Genomic DNA, 21,480 nt, shown 5'->3' on the forward strand with positions numbered 1-21,480 from the left:
GTGTGCCAAAAGCCTTCTTCATTGCCCTGTCTCCCTGTGACTCCACCTTCAGAGAACAGTGCACCCGAATTCCAAGGTCCCTCTGTTCCACTACACTCCTTCAGGCCCTACCATTCACCAGTATCTACTGGGACAATTCTGGATTAGTGGTGCTGGAAGAGCACAGCAGTTCAGGTAGCATCCAAGGAGCTTCGAAATTGACGATTCGGGCAAAAGCCCTTTCTGATTGAAGGGCTTTTGCCCGAAACGTCGATTCTGAAGTTCCTTGGATGCTGCCTGAACTGCTGTGCTCTTCCAGCACCACTAATCCAGAATCTGGTTTCCAGCATCTGCAGTCATTGTTTTTACCTCTACTGGGACAATGTTGTGTGGTGTCTGTTGCGGTATCTTGTCACGGTAGTGACAACACGGATACCACCATTACACGTGAGGACACCTCCCACCATGTACGTGGCAGGACTCATACGACTCAGCCAACATTGTCTATCTCATACGTTGCAGGCAAGGATGCCCTGAGGCATGGTACATTGGCGACACTGAGCAGAGGCTAAGGAAATGGATGAATGGACACAGCACAACAATCAACAGACAGGAGTGTTCCCTCCCAGTCAGAGAACACTTCAGCAGTCTGGGACATTTAACCTCGGACCTCCGGGTCACCTTCCTCCAAGGCGGACCTCGGGACAGGCGTCAATGCAAAGTGGCCAAGTTCGGTACCCGTGGGGAGGGCCTCACCTGGGACCTTGGGTTCATGTCACATTACAGGTGACCCCACTGCATGACACACACACCCTAGACAGACAGACAGACAGACACAGACACTCCTACACACAGACACTCCTACACACACACTCCTACAGACCCATATGCTCACGCATACCCTCTCTCATACACAAGCTCTCTCTCATACTCTCACACATACGCTCCTACACACGCACCCTCTCACAGACTTATACCCCTTTACACTCACACTCACACAGATACACTCTCTCATAGACACTCATAACAACTACCCTCCCTCCAAAATACACCCACATGCATGCACACACACATATAAGTCTGTGGGGTGAATTTGTACTTGCAGAATTACATTCTATTTTGTTCAAAAAGTGTATGAATCCATGTAAGATTCTGTAAATCCATTTTTTAGATTAGAATCAGTCTGAACATTGTGGCACAGACAGTCTCACATCTTAAGTGCATTATCTGGGGTGACATGACACCAGTTATAGTCATAGAGTCATAGAAATGTACAACATGGAAACAGATCCTTCGGTCCAACCTGTCCATGCCGACCAGATATCCCAACCCAATCTAGTCCCACCTGCCAGCACCTGGCCCAAATCCCTCCAAATCTTTCCTATTCATATACCCATCCAAATGCCTCTTAGGTGTTGCAATTGTACCAGCATCCACCATTTCCTCTGGCAGCTCAGTCCATACACGTACCGCCCTCTGCATGTAACTCTACAATTTACGTATGGAAGAACTGAAACCAACGCGTTCATTCTAAAAGATGAGAGACTTAACAAACAATCTAGCTCTTTTTCAATATAAAATTTCAGTTACATCACACTGTAAACTTTTGCTATACATTCTGTGTCTTACGATTTATACTCCACAACCACCTGATGAAGGAGCAGCACTCTGAAAGCTATTGCTTCCAAATAAACCTGTTGGATTATAACCAGGTGTTGTGAGATTTTTAACTTTGTACACTCCAGTCGAAAATCAACATCTCCAAATTATTAAAAAATGGTGGCCACAAGCAATCATGACCATTGCATACTTTGCACCAGTTGGCCCTCTGTCATGTCAAAAAATCAAAGCTGTGCATTTGTAAAAATCTCACCTGGCTTTCCCATTTTTGCACCACTTTCCATCCCTGTCACTAGATTTGATTTGAGTTTTTTGGAGGTGACAAAGATTGGTGAAGGCAGAGCGGTGGGCACTGTCTATATGGACTTCAACAAGGCATTCAGCATGGTTTGGCACAGTAGGCTGGTTAGTAAGGTTAGATCACATAGGAAAAAGTGAGGCCTGCAGATGCTGGAGATCAGAGCTGAGAGTGGTGCTGGAAAAGCACAGCAGGTCAAGTAGCATCCGAGGAGCAGGAGAATCGACGTTTCAGGCAAACGCCCTTCATCATTCCTGCTGTGCTTTTCCAGCACGCAACTTAGATCACATGGGATCCAGGGGAGCTAGCCAATTGGTGGAGACTGGTGATGGTAGAGAGATGTTTTTCAGACTGGAGGCCTGTGACCAGGGGTGTTCCACAAGGATTGGTGCTAGGTCCACTGCTTTTTATCATTTATATAAATGATTTAGATCTGAATTTAGAAGGCATAGTTAGTAAGTTTGCAGATGACACCAAAATAGGTGATATAGTGCACAATGAAGAAGATTGTCACAGAGTACAACAAGACCTTGACCAGATAGACTAATGGGCTGAGCTGTGGCAGATAGTGTGTATGTGTGTGAGTGTGAGTGTAAAGGGATATAAGTCTGTGAGAGGGTGCATGTGTGCGTGTGAGTGTGGGAGTGTACGTGTGAGAGTTTTTTGTAACAAAATGCAATACTTTGTATTTAACCAAATTGAACTCCACCTGCCATTTTTCAGCCTATTGACCCATTTGATCAATATCCCTTTGTAATCTTAGAAAACCTTCTTCACTGTCTATTATACTATCAATTTTGGTGTCGTCTACAAACCTACTAACCATGTCTTCTATATTCTCATCCAAATCATTTATATGATAAACTTAAGAGGACCCAGAGTCGAGTCCTTTGGAACACCGCTGGTCACAGGCCTCCACCACCACTCTCTGTCTCCGACCATTAAGCCAATTATGTATCCATTTGGTAAGTTCACCCTGAATCACATATGAGCTAACTTTACTGCTTTGTCTACTATGTAAAGACTTTACCAAAGTGCAAGTAAACAACTTCTACTGCTGTGCTCTCATCAATCTTTTTGGTGATTTACTCAAAAAACTTAATCAAATTTGTGCGACACGTTTGTCCTCTCATTAAACCTTGCTGACTCTCTACTTAATTTTTGCCTGCCTAAATGTCTATAAATCCTATCTTGCACTTCACTCAATCTAGCATTTGCTGCTCACAACGTGATATCTTCTACATTGTGGAGATTACTTCGCAAGACACCAACATTCTGCCTACCAAAAAGACCCTGAGCTTCCGGTTGCCTGCCATTTCAATACACCACCCTGTTCCCTGGCCAACATCTCTGTCTCAGACCTGCTGCAGTGTTCCAGTGAAGCTCAGCACAAACTGGAAGAACAGCACCTCATTTTCTGCTTGGGAACCCTGCAGCCCTCTGAACTCAATATTGAGTTCAACAACTTTAGGGCTTGAGCACCTTCTCCCATATCCAGATCCAACCTCCAAACATCAGGCCTTGCTATCACTCAGACTGCTACCACAAACAACCCAATATCAGCCATCGATGGTCCCCATTAGCAGCTCTTGATTCACCCAGACTGACCTTTACACACTCCTTTGTCTGTTCATCTGTTTTTCTTTCTCTTTGGGCTCTTTCTTCACCTATCGTTTACTCCTAATCCCTCCCCCTTCCTTATCTTCTGCATATAGGCATAGAAATGTACAGCATGGAAACAGACACTTCAGTCCAATTTGTCCTTGCCGACCAGATATCCGAAATTAATTTAGTCCCATTTGTCAGCAACTTGACTCATATCCCTTTTAAACACTTCCTATTCATATACCCATCCAGATGTCTTTTAAATGCTGTAATTGTACCAGTCTCCAACATTTCCTCTGGCAGTTCATTCCATAAACCAACATTTTCCCAGTCACCATCAGTTCTCAGGAAGGGTCACTTGACCCAAAACGTTAACTCTAATTTCTCTCCACAGATGTCCAACAGTTAACAAACAAAGAAAATGGGTAAAGGACAGCCTGGGAGAATCAATAGCTGCTGATCAGTGACTTCAGAAAGAAAGGAGGAGAACACAGCGCCATCCAAATAAATGGAGCAGAGGTTGAGAGGGTGGAAAGTATCAAATTCCTTGGAGTGATGATAACCAACAGGTCCTGGACTTCCCACATAGATGCAACAGTCAAGAAGGCACAAAACACCTCTTCTTCCTCAGGTGGCTCAGGAAATTCGTAATGTTCATCAGGCCCCTCACTGACTTCTACAGATGCATCATTGAGAGCATACTGTCTGGCTGCGTAATGGTCTGGTATGGCAACTTATCTGCCCAGAACCAAAACAAACTACAGAGGGTAGTTTGCACAGCCCATACCATCAAGGAAGCCAATCGTCCACCCAAGGAATCCTTTTACATGGCTCACTGCTAACATCATCAAAGACCCCTTGCAGCTCGGGAATGATCTCCTGCAACCTCTTCCATCAGGCATCAGCGGGTTCAGGAACAGCTTCTTCCTAACTGATATTAGACTGATTAATGGACTCTCACAGCCCAGTGCACACCCTGTGCAATGTAACCTCTGTACCTCAAAAAGTCTTTCTGACCTGTACATCTTTGCTTACTATGATGTGCCTGTACTGCTCGTAAACAAAGCTTTTCACTGTACTTCGGTACAAGAGACAATTAATCAAAATGCTGGCTCGGTTTTTCCAGCATTTTTTGTGTTTTGTTTTCAATCACTGAGCCATCATAGCACTGCTCATTCTGATCAGGCATAATAACGGATTATCGTTGGGTGGGAAGGCCTGGGCTCGTGGGCGGGGTCTGGTTGATAGGGGGCGTGGTCCGGGGCGCGGCCGCGAGCTGGGGACACTGCCCGGCACGGGAGAGGCGGTCTGGGGGCGGGGCCGGTGACACATGGGCGGGGCCGGGGTCTTGGGTAAGGCCCAGAGCTGGGAGGTGGGTCTGGGTGCGTGGATCGGTGCGGACAGGGGGCGTGGCCCAGGGGCTTAGGGGCGGGAGCAGGTCGGGGCTGCGTCTGCGGGCGTGGTCACGGCTTGTCGACCGTTGCCGAGATGTAGGGGCGGGGCTTCAGGGCCACGCCCACGGCAGATGAGGGCGCGGTTGCTGTCCTCCGTTGCCTCACTGCCGTAGATTGGGACAGAGCGCACACTTTACGGCCGTCGCTTTGCGCCACTGTCGGACACCAGTTAAGATGGTGTCGCAGTTTAGTGGGGTGCTGCAGCTGACGGATCTTGATGATTTTATAACCCCGTCTCAGGTAGGGCAGTCACTGGGCTGCGCTTAGACCTCGGTGATGATATTATTTCAATTAGTTTCCAGAAAAATTGAGTCACACAGCCGGAGAAATTTAAAACAGTAAAGGGAGGGATTGCAGGGTCCATCCTGAATGGCCAGGTTAATTGATTGGTGTTACTGTAGCTGTGGTTGTCTTGTTGCTATAACACAAGCATTTTCCCAACGTTTATAATCTGAGTTTCTCCTTCTCTGGGTTAAGGTCATACTGACTTGGAGATGATCAGAGTGTGTGGGGGTCAATGAAGTGAGGGTAGACTCAGTAAGAGTCACACCATCCACAGAAACAACAAACTGAGATAGTTCACTGTCAAACGTCAGAGCTGCCTGAAACCGAATTGTAGTCAGAGAGGAAGATGTAAAAGAATGTGCTTGAGTAATATTTATCATGTACATGTTTCTGTTAAAAGTAATAAGAAATGTATTATAAGAAAAAGGGGATAGGCCTTCAAAATCTGCTCTGCCACTCAATACCATCTTGGCTGATGTGCTCCCAACTCTTTCTTGTCAGCTCCTTATAACCCTCAATTCTCCAGCATTTCAAAAATGTGACCTTTTAAATGGTTTAAGTGATCTGCCCTCTACAACTCTTTGGGGTAGAGAATTTTAGACTCCCACTAACCTCAGAAAGTTGAAATTTCTTTGAAACTCTGTTTTAATTCACTGCCCCCTCATTCTGTAACTAGGTTCCCTAATTTGAGATTCACCCACTGGTGAAAACATCTACACCCTGTCAAGCCCCTTTAGAGTCTTGTAGTAAAGATCATCCTCATTTTCGTCAATCTAATAAATAAAGCCTAATCTACTTAGCTGTTTTTGATAAGTCACCCTCTTTGTCCCAGAAATCAACACAGTGAATCTCTTGTGAACATCTTGCAATACCAGTATGTCTTTTTTAAAAATATCAGGGCAAAAATACTACACGAAACGTCAGGTGCTGCCTCACCAACACTTTGTACATTTGTAACAAAGTTTCCCAACTTCCCTATAATTTTAGAAATGATAACAACTGCATATGATTTGAGTTGACGCTTCTTCCTGATTTGTGTATTTCTCCAGTTTGGTACCGAAAACAGATTTTGGTATTTACTTCAGTTTCCATTCCAAGAAGTGTATGCTTCTTTATTACACTGATTTATGTTTATAAAGGTGCATTCTCTTTTAATCTTTACCACTGTGTCAAATGTGATATGTTACAGCAAGTGTAGTAGACTCTTTACTAATTTTCAGAGATAGAGGTAGAGGTAGAAAGTTGGCTTTAACAAGTTCAGTTCTCTAAAAGATACAATTAAAAGAAATACTGAGATTCTTACTTCAGCAACATAGCATTGTGACATCCTTTCAGAAATGTCTACATTCAATCATTGAATCCTCTTAATGCAGACACACTGTGACATTTCTCGATTTAGAGATCCTATAAAATGCAAAGGCAATACTGTAGGTTTCCACTTAGCTTAAAGAATTGTTGCAAAAGTCCAGAAATGCATACCACAAAATTTTGGGTATTAACTTTAGCCTGTTAAGAATGGCATAGACACAGGAAATCAATTCTGTCTGGTGTTTTGCATGAGACACAGATTTGTCAAAGTTTAGAGGATGGTATCAAATTTTCCACGAAAACAAAATCTGTGGAAAGATTGAGCAAATTCTGTCATAGTATAAATCTATGGGAGTTATTTATGTTTGAATTTCTTCAGTCTTTTGTACTGAACATTACTATTTTGCAGCTGTTTCAGTGAAACTTCTAAACAGGACTTTTCAAACCAGAAATGTATCATTTGCCTGTCTTGACAAGCAAGTAAATTCCTAGTTCCGGGCTCCTGCTGTGCTGTTTGATGGCCTTGCTTATGTAAATACATGTCCTAACTGCCCTCCTGGGCTCTTACTAAATTTCATTCCACTCCACAGTCTGACTACGACCCTAGTGAGGCAATTATAATGATAAATTGAATGAGAATTATCTACCTAGATACAATGTGTGAACATCCAGGTTAAATTTCTGACTAGCAGTTATGTTTGGATCCTTGTCTTATTGACATTATTTTCAACGTGTACACAAACTAATTCAGTATTTAATTTAACTTAATTTTCCCACATTCACTTAAATATTGCAGAGAAACTAAAACTTACTTGCCTTGCTACACCAGTGCTTCTCTCACACCTCACATTTGTTTAACAGAAGGATGTGTACTCATTTTTGTTTTGTGCTAAAATCCAAAGCATTGAAAACACGGTGACTAATATCCTGGTATGTTTGTAGACAGTTGTATTAGCCACACCCCTGGTCAAATCCGCACAGTACTCCAGTTGCAGACGCCTTCAGTACTGGGTTGCAGGACAGATGATAACACCAAGGAAAAGTTGATAGTAGCCCTGAGGTTTGAGTTGTTATTATCTTAGCCTGTTTCAAAGAAGACCTGTTTAACATATTTAGTTTCCCATGAAGCTGGAAAAGTGTGCTAATTGCCTCAGTCAGGTGAGAATTAACTATTGTGTACCTTAGGAAGGAATGCTATTCGCTTTTAGAAGTAACAATATCACATTAAATAATGGAGCAAAGTTTGATTTTCATTTATCTTGAATGCATTTTATATTCTTTTGAGATAATATTAATCTGTAAATATCATGCACAAATGTGGCTGTAAAGTGAAAACAACAACACAGTTTTTCCACTGATTATATTCTACAGAACTCCAGTAAGGAAATTAGCATTGGTCGGAGAGGCATTTTGAAAGACTAAGCTGAGATAGTGCTTTCCAGTGAGTTAGCAGGATAATTCTGGGCTTTCTAATGATATTGATTGTGAAGGAGCTTCACTGCTGTTTGCAAAACTCGTGGAAACTATTTCACCGAAAATTTGCAAGCTGCCTTTTAAAGTGCAGGAAACTGTAACCTGTCCCGTTGACAATTTTCTGTTGCTGTGCCCGCTCTGCGTGTCCCAATTCCTTTTATCATAATGTGACAGTGATTTACATGCAAATCTATTATAAAGTAGTTTTTGTGTGTCTGCTGGGATTGGTTAGATATAGTGGGCTCCACGATAAATTCTGCTATTGCTCTTAATCCTTTAAATACTGCAGCATTATTGATTTCTGATCTTTGTAAGTCCTATGTGACTGCTGTCTTATAATCATCTGGTGTTAACTTTATTTCAATTGATATTCTTAGCCAAATTAACTCAGTCATTAATTTACACCAAATGTTGCTGACAGTGTTTAAGAAAAATTGCTTGTGGAATTGCTTGTTGCTTGGGTTCAGTGAGATGCTTCTTGAAATGGGCATTTTTGCTGTCTTTGTACACTCCAATTGCTAAAATCACATAACAGCATCAATGTACAAGTTCAAAGAAGTTTTACAACAAATCTGAAGGGAGAGGGGGTACCATTTACAATCAGAATTCAAAGTTAACGACGTTTTGCTTTAATAGGAATGTGTGAAGCCAGTGAAAGTGGAAAAGAAGCCAGGAAAAACCTCTGGGATAATCCGAATTGAAGATGATGGTAGTTATATTCAATTGAACCAGGTAAACCAGACAAGATCATTTGTTTGGCGTTTGGCCATAGTGTGGAGATGATGTTTATGCAGAGAAACTTTTATAATTCATTCTTATTTTTGTGCAGTTGTTATAGTTAAAATCAGATGAATGAAGGAAGACTAGAAAAAAAAACAAAATTTGAAGCATCAATATATGCATTGATAAACAAAAAGCAATTATTTAATAAAACTCTTTCTTCTAAATGCTGAGTCAGTTTCCTTTACTTATTTAACATTGATAGACCTCCTTGAACATCTTATACCTCTTACTCTGGTCGGGAAGTGGATTTCAAATTGTTTGCACTAGTGTGCTGATTCTAAAGATAATTATCTCCAGTCAAAATGAAAAATGAAACGCAATGTATTAGTTCTTCACTATTGGCTTTGGATATTTGTTCCTTTTACTCGTTTGTTATTGTTTTCAGGATGGAGGAATCAAGAAACTTGAAAAAGCAAAAATAACCTTGAATGACTGTTTGGCCTGCAGTGGCTGCATTACCTCAGCAGAAAGTGTATTAATCACACAACAAAGTCACGAGGAACTATACAAAGTTCTGAATCAAAACAAAGTAAGGCTCCACTTTATTGTGGTGAGTGTAGTTAATCCTCAGTGCCAATTTTCTAATGTAATCATTCAAAATGCACAGCAAAACATAGACATTTCATCCTGGATGACTGATTTATAAGATCATACGAAGGAAGCTAAATGTCTCTGTTATAAGATGGCAGAAACTCCATATTTTATTTGTAATAATTGAGAATTTCGTTATGCATTCACGGGATGTGTGCGTCATTGACTAGACCAGCATTTATTGCCCATCCCTAATTGCCCAAGAGTCAACCACATTGCTGTGGGTCTGGAGTCACATATAGCCCAGATCAGGTAAGGTAGATTTTCTTCCCTAAATGCCATTGGTGAAACATTCTTTTAGGACAGTGTTTACATCGCCGCCAATAGACTAGCATTTTATTTCAAAATTTTCTTTAATTCAAATCTCTCAATCCGTCATGTTGGGCTTTGAACCCATATCCCCAGAACATTAGAGTGGGGTGCTGAGTTAAAAGTCCAGTGACATTACTGCAACACCATCACCTTCACTATGCTAAACCCTTAAATTATTTTTGATTCAAAATGAGAAAATAGAACCAATGAATAATACAGCATGGAAACAGACATTCCATTCATGCACTACCGTCTGCATGATAAAGGTATCCCTCCAGTCCCTTTTAAATCATTCCCCCCTCACCTTGAACCTATACCCTCTAGTTTTGGACTCTCCATTCTAGAAAAAAAGACATTGGCTATTCTTTCTATCCATGCACGTTATGATTTTATAAGCTTCTATAAGGTCATCCTTTAATCTCCAAATCCCTAGGGGAAAACAACTCCAGTCTATTCAGCCTCTCCCTGTAGCTCAAACCCTCCAACCCTCGCAACATCCATGTAAGTCTTTTCTGCAGCTTCTCAAGTCTAATAATATCTTTCCTGTAGAAAGACGACCAGAATTGTATGCAGTACTCTGAAAGTGCCTTTGCCAATATTCTGTACAGCTGCAACATGACATCCTAATTCATGTACTCAGTGTTATGACCAATGACAGCAAGCATGCCAAATGTCTTAGTTATAATTTGTATTTTTCATTCCAACCCAAAGTTTTGTACTTGTATTTTGTTCAGCACACACTTATTGCTGTTTTCATACAAGCCTAGATTCTGCCTGTCTTAAAAGTTTCTTGATTTCTGGGAGTCATATATATAAAAGGGAAACTGAAGAAAAGATCCCATTATTTCATTTATATCACAGTTTGAATGACACATCTGAAATTGTTGACTTCCACATCTTTTAGTATTGCCTGTATTTGTTCACCTCAGCTCAGCTGCTAGTGAGATCTTCAACCATGCCTTGAGAACTTTTTAAAGTCTACAATTGGAATACTGTCCTGCTGGCCTCCCACCTTGCTCCCTCCATAACTTTGCACTCATTCAGCATAGCTACCCATACCTGACATCACCAAACATCAAGCTTATGCATTGAACCGAGGTCCAGCAGTGCTTCAATTTCTAAACTATTACTCTTGCTTTAATGTCTCCCTAGGGCCCAAGTCTACTGTATATAAACTTCTGAGATTACTGCACTTCTTCAATTCTTCCTCTTTCATGTGTTTACTTAGAACTGCTCCACCATTGGCACTTGTGCTTTCAGCTCCCGTGACCATAAACTCTGGAATTGCTCCCAGTTAGACACTCTTGAAACCTGACTCTTCACCTAACCTTTTTGTAACTTTTCCTAATATTTGTATGTGGCTGAGTGCTAAATTTTGTCTTGCATGAAGTACTTTAGGACATCTTACTGTGTTATCTACCTGAATGTGATTTGTTTTGAAATTAGTTTCAACCAGATGGGCTTGTATAAAAGTCTGTTATACACTGTGAGCTTGTTTCTCAACATTGCAAAGGTTAATTTCATTCCCTGTAATTCTTCTATATTTTGCCAATTTCCTTCCACTTTCACTCTGTTACAATCTTATGGGGCAAGTTGCCTCTGATGCTATACCCAATGTGTTGTTCAGTTGTGAACTTCACAATAGGCTTCTTCTTAAAGTTCCAATTTATATCTAAAAGAAAGTCCAAAAGTCTTGTCAATGCAAATCAGTGGTAAATGGCTTTCAGCTGATTGGCAGAGATTCTAAATTATTACTTTTGTATCTATTTTGTTCCAGGCATAGATTCTGCTGATGGTATTAATGATACTTTGGTAAGCCAAGCTCAGTTTCAAAATTACCAGATGATGCAAAACTTGGAAATATTGTGAACGATGAGGAGAAAAGTAAATAGTCTCTAACATGTGGCAGGTGAAATATAATACAGAGGAATGTTTTGTGATATATTTTGGTAGGAATAACAAAGACATAAATAAAAAAAAGGAGACAATTCTAATAAAAGGTTCAGGAATAGAGAGTCTGAGGGGTGTGTGTACACAAATCTCCGAGGTGCTGGGACAGGCTGCAGAAGTGATTAATGAGGCGTATAGCATCTTGGGCTTTACAAGTAGTAGCATAGCAGACAGGAGCAAATTTTTATAAGGAACTTCTATAAAACGCTATTATGAAGGGCCGATTAGAAACTGGAATGTACTGCACTGATCCAGTGGCTTTTCAAAGAGAATTGGATAAGTACTTGAAGAGAAAATATTTGCAAGGCGACATGGAAAGAGGACTGGTTGAGTTGCTTGTGCAGAGAGTAGGCACACCCTTGGTACACCAGATGACTTCCTCCTGTGCTGTAATCATATTGTGATTCTGAATCTAATTGTAGTTTTGCAGTGCAAGTGATCACTTTTGAAAGTGTAGAAATTTGGGAAAAATAACTCTTGGAATAGTGCAAAACATGTGCTGATAGAAATTGCAGACTGGAGTTTTGTTACGTTATTATGGGACAACTGTTGTGCAGATCCCTGAGGATAACTCCCCTGTTCTTTGCTATGCTCTGAGTCTTTTACATCCACCCAAACAGGCAGTTGTGGCCATAGTTTAACCTCTTAATAATGTGTCACTTTCTTACTACTCCATAATTTTTTAGTAGTCAAAATACTCCCTCACTACGGCACTAGATTGTCGATCTTGATTTTATTTTTTTGTCCTCAGGTTGTGAATTAGACCTTGAACACAACCATGTGACTCAGAGATGAGTGGTATTAATTGAATCACAGATGACACACAAAATTAAAAGTTAATTTTGGCAGAGCAGAGAATTATTCAATTTTACATTCTGCAAATCAAATTATGCACATTGCTAACTTTGGTAGAGGTGACATAATTAATGACACACTCAAACTTCTGAATCTCATTAAAATGACTGCTATTTTCCACACTCTGTCCGAATTGACTGGATGAATTGAATGTGATTTATGTTTAAACTCCTGATATTGACTTTTCTGCCACTATCACTTCTCTTTCCCTACCTGCCCTAAACTTGCAATAGAGGCGAACACATGCTTTCCTTTCCTGAAGATGGCAATTTCTGGCAAGTATACATGAGAGGTATTACAGATGTGCCAGCCCCATTCTGACTTGACTCTTCACAAGTTTCCAAGTTCTACAGAACAGTCATCATGAACAAAACAAATCTGGTGGATTTCTTCATTATTTTCTTCTTCAGGCACCCAAAGTCAGTTAGCTGAACAACCTTTTGCTTAGCAGGTCAACAAAGAGGGAAAACAATGAATAATCAAGAGTGTGTTTCTTTGAATCCATTTGCTTGTGGGCCACTGTTTGATGACGGTATAGCACTGAGTATGTTTCCTGAGCACTGTTGTTTCATTGATTAGGTGTCTGGTTCTGAGCATCAGAAGCTAGTGGTGGTTTCAGTTTGCCCACAATCCAGGGCATCATTAGCTGCAAAATATAAGCTGCAAGTCACAGACACCGCACGACGGCTGACTGCATTCTTTAAAAATCTAGGTGAGTGGATTTAAAGCATGGCGAAGCTGAATAAGGTCCTTTTACGTCCGTAACTCCGATGCACTTTGGTGAATAAAATCTGTGCAGTCGGTCCAAACCTACATGATGTGGGTGTATTACATATCAAAGTGGTTGAAGGTGATGCTATGTACGTAGAACATAGAACATTATAGAGCAGTACAGGCCCTTCAGCTCTCGATGTTGCGCCGACCTGTGGAACCAATCTGAAGCCCATCTAACTGACACTATTCCACTTACATCCATATGTTTATCCGATGACCATTTAAATGCCCTTAAAGTTGTCGAGTCTACCACTGTTGCAGGCAGTGTGTTCCACACCCCTACTACTCTCGGAGTATAAAAAACTACCTCTGACATCTGTCCTATACTTATCACCCCTCCATTTAAAGCTATGTCCCCTCATGCTGGCCATCACCATCTGAGGAAAAAGGCTCTCACTGTCCACCCGATCTAACCCTTTGGCTGATATGTCTCAATTAAGTCACCTCTCAACCTTCTTCTCTCTGACGAAATCAGCCTCAAGTCCCTGAGCCTTTCCTCGTAAGCGCTTCCCTCCATACCAGGCAACAATTTAGTATATCTCCTCTGCACCCTTTCCAAAACTTCCACACCCTTCCTATGATACGGTGACCAGAACTGTACGCAGTACTCCAAGTGTGGCCGCACCAGAGTTTTGTACAGCTGCAGCACGACTTGAGGGTCCAAAACTAAATCTCTCTACCAATAAAAGCTAACATACCATTTGCCTTCTTAACAACCCTATCAACCCAGGTGGCAACTTTTCAGGGATCTATGTATCATGGACACCGAGATCTCTGCTCATTTACACTACCAAGAATCTTACCGTTAGCCCAGTACTCTGCATTCCTGTTGCTCCTTCCAAAGTGAATCACCTCACTTGTTGAGAACCACCTTAGATCATCACTCTATGCCAAAGTGGAACCTGAGGTCTAACCTGCACATGCTGAATTATTTTCATTGATCTGCCGAAGCATAAATTAGTTTCTTCTCACAGGAAAAGAACCACAATTGAAAGGTGATTCAGAAATAGAAGACAACTGAAGTAAATCACAAAATGCTCAGCAAGACAGGCCACATCTGTGAGGAGAGAACCAGAGTTAACATTTTTGGTTGACAAAAGGTCATCGACCTGAAATGTTAACTATGGTTCTCTCTGTCCACCTACTCGACGTACTGAGCATTTTTAAGCATTTTCTCTTTTTTATTATTGATGGTTGAGCTGCCCCATCTAACAGCTATCACCTCATCATGACTGATTCTGTGCAGAGTTGTGGGAATTATAAGGACAAGTCTAGTCCTGCACAAATGACTGGATAATATGAGACCAGGGGAACAAAAGAAAATTAAAGAAGGAGATCTTTCTCAATGATTTATCCAAAAGGTTGTGGGTCTCAGTCATACAAAGTTAGAAATCACACAACACTAGGTTATAGTCCAACAGGTTTACTTGGAAGCACCAACCTTTGGAGCGCTGCTCCTTCATCAGGTAGCTGTGGAGCAGGACTATAGGACACAGAATTGGTAGCAAATGATTACAGTGTCACACAACTGAAATGATATATTGAACATACCTAGGTTGCTGTTAAGTCTTTCATCTTTTGGAATGGGTTGCAGGTTTTGGTTCATTAATATGTAAATCCAAGAACTTCTTTTAAGTCATATTTTCAAGGTAACTTGTGGTTTTATTAAAAAAAAGTGACATCTCGGCTCAGGCAATGTATTAAAGGTAAGGTTAGAGTCTGTATATAATCCCAATCTTGAGTCAGACTGGTTCTATTTCCAAAGTGGAATTTATAAAATATTACATGGATTGGCTGCCTGCATTGACTGCCTTCAGATTGTGCATTTTTTGGGCAAAGTAGAATGTGCCTGCAAATACAAATTCACCCCATAGTCTTATATGTGTACGCATGTGCATGAGAGAGACAGTGAGTGCATGCGTGAGAGTGTGAGTGCATGTGAGAGAGTGTCTATTTGCATTTGTGCATGCTTTCTAAAGTGTGTGTGTATGGTAGAGTATAAGTCTGTGAGAGGGTGTGAGCGTGGGGGTTGTCTGTCTCTGTGTGCAAGAGAGAGCATGTGTATGTGTATGTATGCATGTGTGTGAGAGAGTGTGTAGTGAACCCAACACGTCACACTACAGGTGACCCCACTAAACTATACACACTCTCTCACACACACATACATACTCACAGACACTCATGCACACTGTCTCATACACGCACACATACACTCATAGGCTTATACTCCATTGCACGTACACACTTTACCAAGCATGCACAGTCATATGCACACTCACATGCACTCGTTCGCACGCACACAAATTTGTATTTGCAGGTGCATTCTATTATGCTCAAAAAAATGCACAATTTGCAGGCAGTCAATCCATGTAATGTTTTAGAAATTCCACTTTGGAAATAGAACCAGTCTGATTCAAGATCGGGATACAAATAGACTCTAACCTCACATCTTTAGTGCATTGTTTGAGCTGAGATGTCACTAAGTTATTGTGGAAATGTGACTTAAAAGAAGACATATTAATGAACTGAAACCAGCAACCCATTCTAAAAGATGAAAGACTTAACAGCAATCTAGGTATGTTCAATATATCATTTCAGTTTTGTGACACTGTCATATTTTGCTACCAATTCCGTGTCTTATGGTCCTGCTCCACAGCTACCTGATGAAGGAGCAGCGCTCCGAAAGCTAGTGCTTCCAACTAAACCTGTTGAACAATAACCTGGTGTTGTGTGGTTTTTAACTTTGTCCACCCCAGTTCAACACCAGCTCCTCCACATCATACGAATCAGACAATTCCCAGGTTCAATCTACATTTGTTGCTGAATTTGATCACTTTAGCTGGGGAGTAAGCAAGTGATAGTCTGTGAAATCATGCTAAACAAAGATGAAGCTATTCCTAGCGATAGAGCAACCGTGTACTGTAGGGTTAATGGATCTGAATATTTTACTTCCAAAACTATGCTGTTATTTCTGTTGTTTTGGCAGATGGGATTAAATAACAGCCTCCAGAGACTTGATTGCAATTTAAATTCCGAATAGTGCACTTCATTTTACGACATGCTAGGGTGGCATAACATGTTCTCTTAACAAGTTAGAAGCAATATTCACCAGATGATTATTTCCTGAGTATGTCAAATTTGAGTCACGACTTCAGCTTTTATATTGCAGACTTAACTTTGATATTTATATTATGCAGACTATCAAAGGCTAGCAGTTGTTATGGCAAAGAAAATTGGATAAACCATATGAAAGTCCAAAGCTTCAAGGTTTTGTGGTCAGGTTTGGCAGCATAAAATTGTCATGGTTTCACCAGGACGTCCATCTCAGGAGATGGGAAAATGAGACAAATGCCTTGTGACTGGTATTTGTGAGCTCCATGAAAATCTTGGCTGACTGCAGGACAGGACAAGGCATCCCAACTCAACGTAGCTCAAATTTAAGATTACTTATGTAAGATGAACTTATCACTATGTCATTAATTAAACCTATTGTTGGGATTGGTAGATGCATTTCTCTTGTAGAATGTCTTCAAGTAGCCCAATTGAAACTTTGACACCAGTCACTTGTGCACATTGCTGCTAAAGTGCTCATCTGGGTCGGGGGTATATGGTGGTAGGCTGGTGCTGTATGTCATCCTGTCACTATAGAACAGAGGTAATTTCTGTTTCATGATATTGCATGATCAACATGTTATCTACTGCTGTACAAAGCTGCGGCTTGATACTGTGTGGACAAAACTACAGTGATAGTTTGATGCTGAGCACTTTCTTCAGGCAAAATTAGTCAAAAGTCTGAATTGTTCAGTGGAAAATAGCTGAACCTGAGGGGAATTAAATTACTCTCAACAAAAAAAATCTAGAAAATGTTTTTTCTTCCCTCTCTCAATTTTTTGAATGTCATTAATTGAATGACTGCCTTGCAGTAGTTTCTGAGTGTCTGATATTGTTTGTTTAATTTTGGATTAGCAACTACCAATCATGTTCTCCATTCAAGGAGTTGCATTGTTTTTGATACGCGCACTTGTAGGTGAACATGAATTAGTTGGAAAATGCCACCTTGCCTTGCATCCTGTTGATGCATTGCCCCTCAAGCTCTTGTAACTAAATGTCTCTCAAGTGGAGAGTGATGCTGTGTGGATTACAGTTACGGCTTGTGGTAATTACAAATATGAGCAAGGATGTATTAAAATGATGCAATATAAATAAGAAGCTCTGAAATATTCCATTATAATTTTGATTTCAGTTGATTCAAATAAATACTTGGATGAAAATATTTAATTAATTTGTGGAGCACATTCCAGAAATTTAAATTTCTCAAAGCCTCTTCCTGCCTTCTAAGGTGTTCACTATGTGTTCGACACAACCTTCTCAAGAAACTTCAGCTTGCTGGAGAGTCAATGCGAATTTGTGCAGCGTTTCCAGAGGCAAAAGGAAGATAGCAAAGCCCTGCCAATGCTGGCATCTGCCTGTCCAGGTATTTGTAACATAAAGAAAGAAGTTGGATTTGTATCTCGTCATAATGTACTATCTATTGTACTGCAGGCAACACCACCAAACGGCACACAGTAAGATCCCACAAAAGGCAATATGTTATTGGCTGGATAATCTGCTTTTAGTGTCAGTTCAGAGAGAGTTTCCTAGGACACTGTATAGAATCCCTCTTTTCTTCGAAGAAGGACCATGGTATCTATTGAGTGCAGTCAGTGACTCCATTTAAGGTCTCATTGGAGTATTCTCTCAGATCTGATGGGTCAGTCTGGATTAAGTGCTCAACTTTCAGGTCTGAGACTTCAACCCACTGAAAATAAAACTGGGATTGTCAACTGCGAGATCAATGCAGAGAGATGTAAAGTATTTACGTGATTTGCCATACAGTAAAAATATATATATCCATTTTGTCAGACGACTGGAGCAACATTATTAAATGGTGAGAAACTTGTAAATATTTGTTGCTTAGAGAGATCTAGGAATCTTTTACATGTAAGACAGCATTTTAGGTAAGTACAGGAGAAAGTGAGGATTGAAGATGCTGGAGATCAGAGTCGAGAGTGTTGTGCTGGAAACGCACAGTAGGTCAGGCAGCATCCGAGGAGCGGGAGAATCGACGTTTCAGGCATGAGCCATTCATGATGATGAAGGGCGTATGCCTGAAACGTCAACTCTCCTGCTCCTCGGATGCTGCCTGACCTGCTGTGCTTTTCCAGCACAACACACTCAATTTTCGGTAGGTACAGCAAACAATTAAGAAGGCAAATGATTTGATAACTTTTATTGCAAGGATATTGGAGTTCAAAAATAAATACCTCTTAATTAATAAGGCTTCATGAGACCATATCTACAGTGTAGTGTGTAGCTTTGGCCCCCTTTGCTAAAGAAAGATGTATTTACCTTGCAAGGAGTGCAATGAAGACCCACTGCATTAGGCATCTGGGTTGAGAGGACTGTCAATGGGAGTTGAATGGACCCATATTCACTCGTTCAGAAATGACAATTTCAATAAGATTCTGGAAGGGCTTGACAGGGTAAATAGTTACTTGATTTAACAGGTTATCCATTTAGGATTAGGATAAGAAAAATAATGGCTGCAAATTTTAGGAATTCCCCTACCCTCGTCAAAAGGTATATTCAGAACCGGAATAAATTAGATTTTTGGATTCTGACCAAATCAAGGGTTGTGAGAATTGGATAGGAAGGTGGAAGTGGTCAAGAATTTCAGCCAAGTTTTTGTGAATGGTCGAGCGTGGTCAATGGAATATGCAGCTTATTCCTGCTCCTGTGTCTTATGTTGATTTAGAAGGAGAGTGCTTATACTGAGCCAATGCCTAATACCAAACCAAACGCTGTTATCATGACTTGCACTCTTATCCCCAACCAACTGTTTATTTAAAGATAAAAACATCAATTTTTGACAACCCAAATTAAAAACAAACCCATGGTGAATTAGTCAGCAAGTGTAAAATCTGGTTAGTTGGCTACTTTTGAAGTTGTTAATTGTCACTACACTAAATGATTATGCAGACAATTGGCTCCATTTCTATTCCACAGCAACTTTGCTTATTCTTCTTGACTTGTTTTATCCAACTGACTGAAATATAAGAAAGTTTAGGTTTTCAGTCAATACAAAATAGTTGTCTTTAAAATAATACTTGCAGCTGTACACTAAAAGCTCAAAGCCTTTTGCATAACACTGTTTGTCAATTGCTGTAACTTTTTTTAAACATCATCTAGCTAAATGACGTGAGAATATATCATCCATGTCTCTTTCAGGTTGGATCTGTTATGCAGAGAAAACCCACGGTAGCTACATCATTCCCTATATCAGCACAACAAAATCCCCACAGCAGGTGATGGGCTCTTTAATCAAGGACTACTTTGCAAAACAGCAGGTAAGTGACAATGCCAGCATTTTCAAATCCCTCAAAAGCTTTATTGTTGCAACAGAGTGTTAGAATCTCAAGAGATTCAACACTAATTGTAGGCTTTTCTGAGCAAGGCCAGCATAGGCTGAAAGAAAGCCACTGTTATATTTTGTGCTCATTGGTATGAGTACATTTTCCCCAGCTTTCCCCAATTCACTGCTGAATCTTGGCTAACATTTCATTCATCTGGATAGAAGGGAGGACAGCCGATGTGCAATGCAGTTTCTTCCATTCAAATGATCCATTAGCGAAAGATGGTCATGTTGCTGAGTTGATTTAAAAGTAAATTACTCTCGATTGCTCCAATGAGATTTAAATGACTTCTGTTGTTATAGATAATGAATATTTTGTGCACAAGTCTCGCATGACTGCATTATGTGCTGGGTAATGTCTGTCACATCGATTTGTGTCTTGCATGGTAGGCCTAGATATGTTTTTGAAGAGTTTAAATTTAATGATCTGACTGCAATTTGATAAAGCTATTGAATGGAGATTTACACAGCCTCCGACCTCCTGTTGTCAGACTCAAATCTTAAATTAGCATTCTTTATTAATTAAGAAGTTTGAGGGATGCTTTCATTGATGTATTGAAAAATGTTAAGGTATTCAGTTGAGCGAAGTGGAGAAAGTAGTATTTTTCTCTAGTCTGTGGTTTTCTCTGCTATCCAGAATATGAGAGCATAACCTTAGCATTAGAGCTAGATATGAAGGAATTGAATCAGGAAGCAGCTTTTCATAGAAGCTAGTGGAGTCTAGAACTCTTCCAGAAGGCTGTGGATGTTTGATCCATTGAAATATTCAAGACCGAGGTAGTTGTATTTGTTGGGTGAGGACAGCGTTTTCTCTAAGCTGCACAATCACGCAACCCAAAGGTTTCCATGTGGGCCATGCATTTAAGTTGCCATGCATACAGATCAAATAATTTAGAGGTCAATTACTTATTTACTTGTGCACTCCAATATAAGCTAGAAGGTATGTTGAGTAAGGCTATAGAATTGAGGTACAGATCAGCTATAGCCTAATTATAAGACGGAGTGGGCTTGAAGAACTGACTGCCTTTACTATTCTATATTCCTTTGAAATATGTTGCTTGCAATGTTAGAATTTTCCTTTGAATGTGAGGTGTTGCAAATGTCTCATTTGAAGCTATTATGAAATGTGCATTAGTTGATTAAGTGTTTACATGTGTGTGCAGGATTTAGACAATCAGAACAAATCAGTGTGAAGTATTCTGTTTTTCTCCCATAGAATGTGATGCCAGATCAAATATACCATGTAACAGTCATGCCATGTTATGATAAAAAACTAGAGGCTTCCAGGGAAGACTTCTTCAGTGAAGATAACCACACAAGAGATGTGGACTGTGTAATTACTTCAGGTAAAAGAAACTTGAGCAGGGTTACCTGTTCTGTGCACTATCACTCATAGGTTTTGTGATTCTCTGCCTGGTCTACTCATTATGTTTGCACTTTGTCAATTGGGTCAAACTAAAATGTTTCTAAATCACCTGAATTTTCTGCAGTCTTTTAAAAATCAAATTTGGTTAGAAGCACACCCTACTTTATAAAACAGTAGTATTGTATCGCAGCTTGAACCCTGTCATTAGAACTTCCCATTGTTGTTTGTGTGATGGTGTCATTCGTAACTTCATGAGGCCACCTTTCACTTGATGACAAGTTATCTGGGTGGTTTGTGCTGCTTCTCAAAATACTTATATTGTAAGTGATTTGACTTATACACGAGTTTATGAAAACATCATAAAGGCTTCTTTCCC

The 21,480-nt window shown here is 40.4% G+C and overlaps 1 protein-coding gene and 1 long non-coding RNA gene across 3 annotated transcripts in view; one reads left to right on the forward strand and one right to left on the reverse strand.

The window, feature by feature from the left end:
- LOC140464385 (uncharacterized) overlaps positions 1 to 4,491 on the reverse strand; it is a 29,153-nt gene extending 24,662 nt beyond the window's left edge. The window contains exon 1 of the long non-coding RNA XR_011954920.1: positions 4,290 to 4,491. This is a non-coding gene — a long non-coding RNA (uncharacterized lncRNA). The remainder of the gene's footprint in view (positions 1 to 4,289) is intronic.
- A 543-nt stretch (positions 4,492 to 5,034) lies between these two features.
- The window catches only part of narfl (nuclear prelamin A recognition factor-like), a 28,766-nt gene continuing 12,320 nt past the window's right edge, over positions 5,035 to 21,480 (forward strand). The window contains exons 1-7 of one of the 2 annotated variants that reach the window (XM_072559376.1): positions 5,035 to 5,196; positions 8,659 to 8,754; positions 9,191 to 9,334; positions 13,093 to 13,225; positions 17,627 to 17,761; positions 19,555 to 19,673; positions 20,955 to 21,084. In XM_072559376.1, coding sequence (XP_072415477.1) covers positions 5,131 to 5,196; positions 8,659 to 8,754; positions 9,191 to 9,334; positions 13,093 to 13,225; positions 17,627 to 17,761; positions 19,555 to 19,673; positions 20,955 to 21,084 — 823 coding nt within the window. In that variant the 5' untranslated portion in view covers positions 5,035 to 5,130. Of the gene's footprint in view, positions 5,197 to 7,575; positions 7,708 to 8,658; positions 8,755 to 9,190; positions 9,356 to 13,092; positions 13,226 to 17,626; positions 17,762 to 19,554; positions 19,674 to 20,954; positions 21,085 to 21,480 lie in introns of those variants that run through there. The other variant, XM_072559377.1, reaches the window with a different exon arrangement.

This window comes from Chiloscyllium punctatum, chromosome 40 (genome assembly GCF_047496795.1).
Source record: "Chiloscyllium punctatum isolate Juve2018m chromosome 40, sChiPun1.3, whole genome shotgun sequence".
In the NCBI taxonomy this organism is placed as follows: Eukaryota; Metazoa; Chordata; class Chondrichthyes; order Orectolobiformes; family Hemiscylliidae; genus Chiloscyllium; species Chiloscyllium punctatum.